The sequence below is a fragment of the Haliotis rubra genome, unplaced genomic scaffold (genome assembly GCF_003918875.1).
Source record: "Haliotis rubra isolate DU_JTF1 unplaced genomic scaffold, ASM391887v1 Scf174, whole genome shotgun sequence".
NCBI lineage: Eukaryota > Metazoa > Mollusca > Gastropoda > Lepetellida > Haliotidae > Haliotis > Haliotis rubra.
Genome location: NW_025765714.1, coordinates 1,183,994 through 1,196,716, shown reverse-complemented (window position 1 = coordinate 1,196,716; position 12,723 = coordinate 1,183,994). Strand labels below are relative to the sequence as shown.

Sequence of the window (12,723 nt, the reverse complement as noted above, 5' to 3'; positions counted from 1 at the left end):
ACAAGCATCGGGACGTGATCCATCGTGGAAATACTACAGCTATCCAATCTGTATATTCTACAGCGATTCAAATTATATACTTTCACGGCAGTCCTTCTTACCTTTGCACTACGTTGTCATGTTTCGCACTTGAGTTTCATGACTTTAGGCGAATCGTAACTAGGAAAATATCATTCGACCATTCTTTAAAATTTGCAAAAACCAAAAACCGCTTTTCAACGTTGATTTAAGGTATTGTGCAAACATTTTGTAAATAAATGACGAAACTCGTAGACAATTTATATACAAATGTATATAATAACATTGGTATTTCGAATGCATCGTATATATACTACTCATACTTTGATAAGGATCACAAAAAATCCCAACTTAACTTAAACGTAGATTTATAATATGAAATTGTATCCATTTAAAACTGGATAAATAATAATGATAACCCCTCTTCAGACAGACAGCCACTTTATTCTAACCTTATGCACTTGATACATGAGGAACCATAGAAATGGTTTTCAAGGCACCAATCAACCATTTTGCAAATCATGGAACGAGCCATTGACAAGTACACAACACCTGTCAATAGCAGGTATGGGATCCACAAGAAGCAATGACATACTGAAACCTAGGAACCATGCTTAAAATAAGCTTAGATATTTTATACAAAATTTGACCCCACATAATATTTTTCTGTTGAATCCATGATTTGATCCTCAGCAAAATGTGAATAGTATAACATGCTTTCGCTTTGAACCACACGGGGAATTGTTTAGCAATCTCCGTTTGCTGTAAAAGGTAAAGAAGGGTTTATATTCTACCTGTAAAATTACGCTGTATGTGAGGGAGTCTGGATTATCGCGGCTTTGAACTGGTACTTCCAAACATTACAAATCCAAGAAAATATTTGTAAGGAACCTCGGATTTGTAAGGCTCATCGGATTTAGGCACGGGCTAAGGGATACATCTCTGCCGCCGCCCCCCCCTCTCTCTCTCTCTACATTACAAAATATATTCATAAAGTGTAGGAAGCGGAAACGAAACTAGATTATCACATGATTCCGAAGCGGTTGTCGTAATTATATTAGGAACTTTCAAAAGTATATCGCCCGGTTTGCCGTCCAGCTGACATTGCATGTGTGGATGTTACAGAAGAAGTAACACGGGAGAGCAAACAAATCTACATCTACAAAGGCACCTATGCCGACAGGTAATTCTATACGTAACACAACTGCAATGAGAGGGCAGCCGGGCCCCCATCACTGCTTCATCGAATTTGGCAAATGCCTTGCCATTCTGTGATCCGACTGCTACGCCTTGTATTTCACAATCAGCGGCCACTACCATCTGCTGTTGGCCATCTCCCTCTACAGGCATGCTCCTAGTCTGTCTCACAGTCCCTGAACCATATTATTTTCCTTACTGCCAAGCCCTCTCTGCAGTGCTAAAGCCCTAAATAAAGCAAGTCTAGATTTCCTCAGGTTCTGAATCTCTGGTCCTTCTAGGGCTCCTTTTCATTTTAAATGGGCTTGTTTGTTACTATCAAAATTATATATATTCAGAGACTAAGCATTAGTCTAGCATGCTCCTTAATTGCACGCATACTGGCCCCAGCTTCTGAGAACCTCGAGTGTTGGTTCTAATTTGCCAAGCCTGGTCTCCAGAGCTTAGTTCTCAGAAGTCCAGATTGAATGTGTAGTGTTAAATGACCAGCAACAGCACTGATCCTAACGTTACACCTTCTGACAAGGACTGTGAAGAGGCGGGTACAGACATTATCTCAAGAGGACGTCTTTAGGGACACGAGGAACACACGTCCTCTTCAGAACCAGAAACGTTCAATGGTGTTAATCAGACTTACTCAGATCGTAAATAGTGATTTGCAAGGTTTCAGTGAAAACGACGAAGTACTAAATAGAAACGTCTTTACAAAACAGGGTTTGTCATCAAAGGAATGTAAATACACTGACCTTGAGCATTCATGATCAATTTTAGAACTTCTAAAATTACCCATATACTAACATAGACTATTTGGTTGGTTTTTTTGTTAATGCCTCACTCAGCAATATTCCAGCCATATGGTGGCGGTCTGTAAATAATCGAGTTTGAAAAGCCAGTGATTCACATCATGAGCATCTATCTACGCAAGTGGGACACGATGACATGCATCAACCAAATCAGCGAGCCCGACCACTCGATCCTCTCTGTAGCCGCTTATGACAAGAATTGGTGGCTAAATAACAAGTCTAACCCGGATTGTCACGGGTCGACCTTTACATATTTCCATCACCGCTGCCGGTTAAGGAGACGCTTCGTCCACTGCTGATATGTTCTCGTGTCAGTCCCCGCAAGCTTGCTGTTCATCAATATTACAGATGATTCCCATGGCATCTATGGCCTGGTGGCTACACTGTGTGGATTAGCGCTTGTATATTAATACTTCCTCGTATGTAATCGTGTTAAGTGGGTCCCTCTAAAAATTGATATAACGTCGAACAGAAAGTATGTCGATAGTAAATGAAATTGTCAGATTAATAATTCATGACGCACCATCTAATTCTTCGATGAGGTACACGTTCTTCAACATTGTTCTTCATAATGCAGTATTAGCGGTCCAGCAGTAATGCATCTACAGTTGATTATCTGAAGGGAGTTGTAGTTCGACACGAACACAGCAGGTGTCTGCCAACATATGACACTCTGGAACATCCATGGCCATAAACACAGGCTGTGTGTTCCCGTTCCTACCCCTTGTGGAGTATCCCCGTGCTAACTGGCGTGTCACAGTGGTTGCAGTGCGAGATCTTGGCCATTGCTAGTCATTATACCACAACGTCAAGGGCCGGGCTAAAACTGGCTTGTCTGACCCAGACTTGATTCTTCACAGCCTGCCGTGACTGTCCCGGATATTGCTGACTGCGCCATAAAAGAAGATGTCAGTGTTGTTGACCTAATCTACACGACAGATAACTGTGAACAAGTAATATAAGCAGCACAAACATAGGGTTTGCTTTATTCAAACAATTTACCAAGGAAAGCTACGTATGCACGTACAAAATTGTTTTGTAACGTTTCTACTTCACCACAAGAGATTTAGTAAAGTTGACAATACGAGTGGCTCATCATACAGTGTTCTCTATTAGTAAGATGTGGAGAGGAGTCCACGCGAGATAATCCCATGACACACCCAGGACATGTTCATTAGTCAGAGCAGAACCATACAATCAGTCGTAATTGCCTACCAATACGCTGCATGTATCAGATGTTCTCTGAGAACATGTGCTGATAGGATCTGTGATTGTCTCCAGCACTTGAGGACTGCTGCCCTCCAGGTGACCCTGCGTTCCGGGAGGTTGGACACAGGGGGTAAACAGATGTTAATGCTGTTATGACGTGTTTCCGAAGAAAGCTGTGATCAAAGACGTGAACTGGACGCAGATATTTGAACTGAACTTTAGTCAGCGTTCAAGATGCTACGTACATGTTTAAAGACGCAAAATAAACCGCCATATCCCAATTGTTTGGTTGTTTCTTGGGAATGAATACGCATAAAAAGGTCAAAACAAATAACAAGTGGAAAACAATAGTGCGTAAGACTTATTGTTACCATTTCAGTTTACACACCCACTGTATGACTAAAAGATCTGTATTTGTTGCCATCAGGTATATATTAACATGAAGTAGTGCAGTCGTTACTGGTATATGTATGGCTGTGTCAGTTTATACAACACACTTGGCAGCACATGAACAGATGCAGATAAGAAATGTATCCAACAATCTTGTCATCAGATATAGTATGACCAGAATTATTGAGAATTTTAGGAATATGTTTAATTGGATTTCTAGTATAAACAACCTTGACCAGCTATCACATGCTTGGTTTCATTCAAGAGAGACAACTCCGTTAATCCTTTATCATTAGTTTGGGAAGAGTTATCCCTCTTTGTTTACTTGCTAGCAGACGACATTTTCAGTGACCCTCAGTATGGATGATTTAGAGCAGGGGAAGTTGATTTTAGAGTATTATTACAAGGACATCAGATCAGCTAAAGTGATTTCAAGTAGAACAGGCATCCCTTTATCCACTGTTTATCGTGTTTTGAAAAATATTGCAAATGGATATGGCATTGAGCATCTGGGATGCGCAGGTAGGCCCAGAAAATTGACTGTCGGTGACAGGAGGCGGCTTGGTATTCAAGCGAAGGTTGAACTGGTGCTTACAGCATAGAAATTTTAACTGGGACAATGTGATGTTCTCAGATGAAAGTTCTGTGTGGCTGTTTCCTAATACACTGAAATTCTGGACCAAACAAACTGAAAAACCTTTGTATCTGTGCCCAAAGTGCAGTCCGAAATTTAAAGTGTGGGGTGGCATATATCTGTGTTAGGGGCAACGCCCCTCTGTGTATTTGACGGGAATATGAACAGTGAGCGGTACACAGATATTCTCGAGGGACATTTACTTTCATCTGCTCACGTGTTCTATGGAAATGTTTGGAATTTCAAGCAGGACAACGACCCAAAACATCGTTCAAAGCATTCACAGGCCTGGTTTCGGACCCAAAATATGACATTATTAGATTGGCCAAGCTATAGCCCTGACCTAAATCCAATAGAAAATGTTTAGGGACTTATGAAGGAAAGTGTCAATAAGAAAAATCTGACAAATATTGCTGAAATGAAAGAAGAGGTGGTCCGATATTGGGACAGCATGGACCACGACTTTCTAACTTCTTTGATCAGTAGTATGCCCCGCCGCATTGAAGCCTGCATTGCTGCCCATGGTGACTTGACACAATTCTAACTGTTCACCTGTCTTTGAATCTGGAGTTATGTTCTGCTAATATTCACATTTAATACGTGAGTAATGAGTGAAAAAAAAATTAAAAAAATACAATCTTAAATTCTCAATAATTTCTGGTTGTACTGTATAAGACTCAATAGACAGGCCCCTCGAGAGTAAACACAAGCTGAATACCCAAAGATATGTTATCAACACACATTGTGAGTAATGGCATGAGAGTGAAAGCTCAGTGCTTCTGTATAGGGATAGGCCAGAGACGAACAGCACAAATTAATTATGTGGTATTCATAAATTTCTCACAACGTGCTGATACAGAACAATGTGTCTGTCAATTCGACACATTACCTTGGTTACATGTGCGTAGTCTCACCATAGTTACCCCTCACTCACACAGCTGCTACACTGCTTCCTCGTCCATAGTACTTCCGACACTCCACTGGCTGAATGGAGTTCAGGAGTACAAAGCTGTTACAGCCTTTGTTGGATAAGACACATCTAAACTGTTGTCGTCAAGCTTATAATTTCAATGTATATAATTTAGCCCCATTTTACTTTCTTCCTGATTCTACTTAGTCGTTTAGGTGCATCATGGTCTTCGTGTTTGGGTGTCATTGTCTTTTACCTACTTTTGAAACTATGGTACTATGCGCGACTAATGGTTTCTTCTTTGTGCGGGTAATCTTTAGTAATTCACCATGTTTATGCCAATACACTTTGTGGACTTCTCATCATGTGTATCTAGAGATGCAGTCGGCCTCGTCATGTGTATATAGAGATGCAGTCGGCCGCACCATGTGTATGTACAGGTGCAGTCGGCCTCATCATGTGTATCTAGAGATACAGTAGGCCGCATCATGTGTATCTAGAGATGCAGTAGGCCTCGTCATGTGTATATAGAGATGCAGTCGGCCTCGTCATGTGTATATAGAGATGCAGTCGGCCTCGTCATGTGTATATAGAGATGCAGTCGGCCGCACCATGTGTATGTACAGGTGCAGTCGCCCTCTTCATGTGTATCTAGAGATGCAGTCGGCCTCGTCATGTGTATATAGAGATGCAGTCGGCCGCATCATGTGTATGTACAGGTGCAGTCGGCCGCATCATGTGTATGTACAGGTGCAGTCGGCCTCATGTGTATCTAGAGATCCAGTCGGTCTCATCATGTGTATCTAGAGATGCAGACGGCCGCATCATGTGTATCTAGAGATGCATTCGGCATTATGTGTATGTACAGGTGCAGTCGGCCTCATCATGTGTATCTTGAGATGCAGTCGGCCTCATCATGTGTATCTAGAGATGCAGTCGGCCTCGTCATGTGTATCTAGAGATGCAGTCGGCCTCATGTGTATCTAGAGATGCAGTCGGCCTCATCATGTGTATCTAGAGATGCAGTCGGCCTCATCATGTGTATCTAGAGATGCAGTCGGCCTCATGTGTATCTAGAGATGCACTCGGCCTCACCATGTGTATCTAGAGATGCAGACGGCCGCATCATGTGTATCTAGAGATGCATTCGGCATTATGTGTATGTACAGGTGCAGTCGGCCTCATCATGTGTATCTTGAGATGCAGTCGGCCTCATCATGTGTATCTAGAGATGCAGTCGGCCTCATGTGTATCTAGAGATGCAGTCGGCCTCATGTGTATCCAGAGATGCAGTCGGCCTCATCATGTGTATCTAGAGATGCAGTCGGCCTCATCATGTGTATCTAGAGATGCAGTCGACCTCATCATGTGTATCTAGAGATGCAGTCGGCTCACGTGTATCTAGAGATGTAGTCGAGCTCATGTGTATCTAGAGATGCAGTCGCCCTCATGTGTATCTAGAGATGCAGTCGGCCTCATGTGTATCTAAAGCTGCAGTCCCCTAAACGTACGACAACAGTGATAATGTATTATATTGGTGTCCTCCGTGTAACTATATTTCTATGCATAAATCCTAATGTCTTCCTGCCTGGTACCAGATGTGCAACATGTTGTAACCAAGCCTACCACTCTGAGTACAATTGATGTTCAAAACAATTGCTGAGGTAATGTTCCACATGCTAAGAAGAGATTGGTGTGAGATTGACATTACAGAATCTGTTTGACCTAAATCGATATGGTCCCAAGGCGGCCAGAGTACATGGCCGGACTTGCAACCTCAAGTTAGAGTCATGTTGAAGAATAATGCAGGGATGCCAGGGTGAAGCCCGGAGTGGAGTATTTTCAATGTCCCAGCATTGTAAGTCCACAGCCAGAACAACTCACGGCAGGAATAGATCAAGGCTAACGTCTTTAAGTTACGGTGTGTCTTGGAGGACACACTAGGCTCATTATAGTGTAGTATTGAGACATCAATACAGGTTGGGTCAATGGGAAGCCCTCGCTGTGCCACTGAGCACCCAGAAATAATTCCAGGCACACACTCGACAGCTTGCCGAACCCGGGAAGTCTTGACAAAAAGTGTCCCCCAGTCACATTACCTCGGGGTAATAGATCGTGCCTATTGGGTAACTAGGGTGACTTTTAGAAAGAGAAACTTAAGGCTTAATTAATCAATTCCAATTGCTGCACAGAATGAAATCCATTGATTTGTGCGTTTCTTCCTCATTACTGGCCTGGCGTCGGTTGGAGTAGCAAACATAGTCTATTCATTACACAGTCTCCAGCGAGTCCAGATGGCAACGCGGGCTCAAGCAAGGTCTTGTTGGGCCTAAACGACTCGCTGGACGGCCGAGACTTCAGTCAACGACTTAATAGAGCATTGGGGCATCAATCATATCGGATCAATCTCAGCGGCACAAGTAGAAACAAACTTGAGATTGACTAATGGTTTCCTGGGCAAAGAGCAAAAGAACATCTCCTTCTGAAATGTGGCTGTTGCTGGTAAACAGCAGAAGACGGAATATGAAAAAACCCATCTGAAGTTATTGGAGATTATTTCACTCAGATAGCCACGCACATGCACGTGTATTTGGCTTCTAGCAGACGTCAGGACGTCTTAATGCTAGTCCACTGCTAGCCAACCATGCTGAAGTTTCCTAATGTTATCCCCACCGAACCACCCCGTTTCCGCTCTCTCTTTTAAGATGCTCAATCCACTCCTAAACTTTGGTGGTATTTGCGTTTTGAACTGATACTAATAGACAATACCATTGCTGCTGGTAGGGTGTAACTATCATATGAATAATACCAGTGATATGTAGCCTTGTACCACTCGCATCAACATCGCAGCAATGAGCTCCGCAAGAATATTAAATACACAAAGTCTTAAAGGTCATGGTTCAAGTTTGTGCGGTTTATACGAGGTTGATATTTGGAATTAGTAACAAAACGTCATATCCAAGTCTCTGGATGAAATGTCACTAACTCTCACAAATACGAAGTTATGATAGATTGAAAACTAACATACAGGCTTAAGTCTGTAAAAGGCGGACGCGGCAATCACAAAGATGTAGCATTGCGTCTGTTGCTTGTGTTGCGGAGGGGTGTTTATTGGTAAAACCAACACACGTATAGTGAAGCATCACGAAGCAACACGAAGCGCACACAGGGGCACAACAAGACAAATTAATATTGTTATCGATTTTACATCAAATGTCGCCCAACACCAGAAACTCACACTCGTCCATTACCAGAGAGGCATCTTTGTTGTTAATTCACCGTCATGCCGCCTTGCTTACTTTCACTAAGTGTGCTTTGATTGCATAACACGCTGAGAGAGAGCATGAGTGAGTGAACGTTTTACATCGTTTATCGTGATGGAAACATAACAAAATGGGCTTCACGTACTGTGCACATTTAGAAATCGAACCAAGATTGTCGGCGACAGAACAGCATGCTTAAACAACACGACTACCCCACCGCCCCCAAATAATACTGATGGAAACGAACGACCTTATCATAACTAAGTCTACATGATTTGCAGTAATATATGAATTCTACAAACAAGAGTTCTCACTCTCTCAATGTAGGCTCGGGAGTAGCACTGTCCCGCGTAAATTACAGGTGCTGTGATGTGAAATGGGGTTTAACCTCCTGCTCACACAGATTAAAACTTGGTAGAAATAACGTTAAAACTGCTGGGGTGGTAACTGATTCTTACAGTGGAAGCTGGTACACATATAGCATTGCCATTTACACAAGGTAACCCATAAACACAATGAATACTAAACTGATAGTTCGCTATCATGGCTCTTGGTGAATTGTTGAGTATTGACTTCGCTCTTAATACGTGACACAATCACATTGGTTATTGTATTTCCATTCGTAAAAAGAACACATCGTTTTAAGATTACGATATACAAGACCAGATCGAAAACACCAAACAAACAGAACTTTATGCTTTCCTTGCAATGCTTGTTCATCTCATCTTGCGACCTAAACTGCTCATTTCCTCGTCCGCCCTTCGTCCTATTTCCACACGCTTTTATCTTGTAAGCAGAGACTGATAAACATGATAAAGGGGGGTTGTAGGAACGACAAAGCACATTTACATCTGCGGCTGGCTACGAATCACACAATATTTTACATCTAATATATCAATCTCTTTTTTCCAAATACGTTTGCTTTATTTCATCAAAAACATCTTCCTTCGATATTCACTTTCGATGACATAAAGTATGCATATTTGGGTGTACCTGAATGAGAAAGAGATTGCTGTATCAACTAATTGGCCTGTATATCGGGCAATGCGCATTGGCAATATTATGTATGGGACGATTCAATAATATCCATGAATTGATGAAAGGGTGGAGGTAACTGCAGCTGCACAGAAACATGCTAAAGGAGGATATTTGTTACTCGTGGATGTGCTACCCGGGCAACAGTCTATATGTCCTATTTCACAAGGAAAGCTAAACAGCATATGTGTATTCCAGACAATATCGGATACTTTCTTTAACAGCACATGTCCACGCCGTTCTTTAGACGTGAACAAGGGGTGCACGTTAAGATGTGTCTGTTGTCTTTGGTTACGGGTACTCTAACTAAGAGCGACCCATACACTGGGTAGATATGTTTACAACGTTCTGCGTACGTATACCTGTATATTTCTGTTGTGAGCTATTGTAAATCAATATTTTTGTACCGTACCCGTGAAGATCCGGATTAGAATTGGTCTTCAGCCATGCTTGTCAATGAGTTGTCATAAGAGGCGGCGAACGGGATCGAGTTATTAGGCTTGCATCCTCGATAATCGCCAGGGTATACGTTACGATAATTCTAGTGGTGATTTATCGTAACGTATACCCTGGAGATTATCGAGGATGCTAGGCTCGTTGACTTGGTTGACACATGTCATCGTATCCCAGCTGCGTTCATGCTGTTGATCTCTCGGTTTTCTACAGACCGCTGCCATAAAGCTGGAATATTGCTGCGTGCAGTGTTACACAACAAACAAATGTTTGTGTCGTCATGTTGAGCATCTTTTGCCAGGCATCCACCTAGCATGTCATGGCTGACATGGTCAGAAAGCCTGTATTCCTACCATAAGCGCAAGCAGTCGTCTCCCTTGTCAGATTACAATAACACAATCAGCCTGATCCCGCGTCCTAAACCCACGTGTTTCATTAGTGAATATTGAGTGAGGATATATGGTTTTATGCCGCTTTTAGCAATATCCGGGTGTGGGTGTTTTGGGGTGTGTGGGGTTAGTGATTAACCTCTAGGCTACCCCACTGCCCTGTGTTTCAAAAGTAAAAACGTTCCATAGTAATCTCTTTCCACAAGCATAGGGTACTTGTTGGGGGCAGTCAAGGTCCACTGCTGTTATTGGCGACAGCAACAAAGACTCCCGTGGTCGTCTCTGCATGAACTTCCGTGCATATGTTCTGTATTGATTAGCTCCTGCACAAATTAATCTTCACGAATAATGTGCCCCTCACGGACATTTAACAGGATTACAATATACGTTCGAGGCCGATAGAGTATTAATTAACCACAACATACACAAAAATGCCCCTTACTCATGGCACCTTCGCGTGGGGCGGCTTAATAAGTAATATGATTACTGCAGCTGGTATCGTCAGCTACAGAACAACACATGCAGTATGTGATGAAGTATCTTGTTTCCATATGCCCATATGCACGGGTAACATCAGGAGCGGGTGTAAAGCTATGAATAACCTGCTGATATTTAATGAAGTCTCACAAAAGTAAGTCATAGTTCAAACAGCAAAAGTATAAGTGTATATACGCACCTGACTTATCCGATTAAAGCCATACTGTTTGAAGCGCTCGTCGTACAGCGGCATGCCTTTAGCTGCGATGTAGAAAGGTTCCCAAGAATATTTCCAGTTTACATGATAAGCCACCTGCAGCTCTTTTGATGGTGTCAAAGACAACCATTTGGGATACTTACTGAAAGCCTGACACGGACTACAAGGGTCAATGTAGAAGGGTCTCACCTCGGCCCGTTCCAGTGCACCCACTAATTCAGGCTTAGTATCAGGAACTTTGACACCCTCCTTCACTTCAAATACTGGCACCACAAAAGCTGTTCCCTTCGTTTCATTTGCCCGCGCTTTTAGAGCTGTGCGCCATAGATAGAGGAAGTCCCCATGAAGATTTTCCGATGGAATCATATCAATGTCGACCATAAACACCATGGATGTTTCAGAGTTTTTTATTGCGAGGTTCCTGAGTAGGTTCTGTGGGTATTCTATGCCCTCTATTGCATAGTTTGGGGCCTTCTCTCCAGATACTGGCATGCCTTCCTCGCACGAATTCACAGATTTCCAGCTCACGCTCAAAGACCGAGGGGCACGTTCGAGTGGATACACCAAGTGAAAAGAAGTTTTTTTACGAATTTGTTCTCTGCATGAATAAAGTTTCACAATATGGTTAAGTGCTGTTTCAATATCATTGTCGAAGGTGAACACGGTCACCGAAATCGGACCATCCCACACTTGTGAAAGATGAGATAAATGATGTAAATGGTTTGATGAACACTGTGTGGCAATTGCCAGATCGTCTGTATTTTGGCCGGATCCATGGCCCTCTGCGGTGAGGAGGTTCGCTATGAGGTGATACGTACCACTGTAGTCCAGTCTGTGAGAGTTGCGAACCTTTTCTTCCATGTCGTCGGAAATTTCTGGTAGAGTCTTTACGTTTAATTGCCGATCAACAGGTCCTTTGTGTCGGTTCAAAGCCTCTTTTGCCTCGAGTCGTGTCAATAACGACATGTGAAACACCTGCAGCACTATCACGAGGAATACAAGAAATATAATAAACTTTCCTAACCGAGACCTTTGGAACATCGCAAACATAGCCATTGTCTTAGGTTCCCGGTCTTCAGTGTAATTGTCCTGTTCAGCTCGGGTAGCATTGGCATCAATCAGTTACCGTAGGTTGTAGTCTCATAAACATACGAGGTCTGAGGTCCCGTGAAAGAAAACCTTACATCGACAGAAAATCATTAAAAAAATATAAAGAACTGACTAGCGATTCCTTCGGAAAATACATATCGCCGCCAACTGTTTCGTATATCGTCTGCTAGCGAAGCAAAGGGACAGGTGAAACTCGTACTCTGTCTGTCCGGTGAGATAACGTCCCAAGTAGGTTCCATTGAGTACCATCACTCGGGATAATCCAACTGACTACATGTTATCCTCACAACATTGATTTTTGCAACATATTAGAATAAGTCGAGGAAACAATCACCACCAATTTCCACGAACGCGATAGTGGCAGAGCTCTGAATCCCACTTCGTCTCGCTTCGACTAACGCATCATTCTCATCAATGTAGGGTGTCGTTCACTACTGCCCAGTCACAATTGATTCAAAGATACACAGCACACGTGGAAATTTTCCCTTGATGCTCCGCACTCGGACACACCGCGTTCCAACGATGATTGTTTTGCTTCTGTGTGATATGTCCGGATCCAGCATTGAAATTTATTTTGATCCGAGCCCAATATCCGGACATGCGTACAAGAGATTTCAT

The 12,723-nt window shown here is 42.7% G+C and overlaps 1 protein-coding gene across 1 annotated transcript in view; it reads right to left on the bottom strand.

The window, feature by feature from the left end:
* The window catches only part of LOC124272907 (beta-1,4-glucuronyltransferase 1-like), a 38,893-nt gene extending 26,209 nt beyond the window's left edge, over positions 1 to 12,684 (bottom strand). Inside the window, exon 1 of the mRNA XM_046708139.1 lies at positions 10,978 to 12,684. Within this exon, the coding sequence (XP_046564095.1) occupies positions 10,978 to 12,051 (1,074 nt within the window). The 5' untranslated portion in view covers positions 12,052 to 12,684. The remainder of the gene's footprint in view (positions 1 to 10,977) is intronic.
* Positions 12,685 to 12,723: the final 39 nt, after the last annotated feature.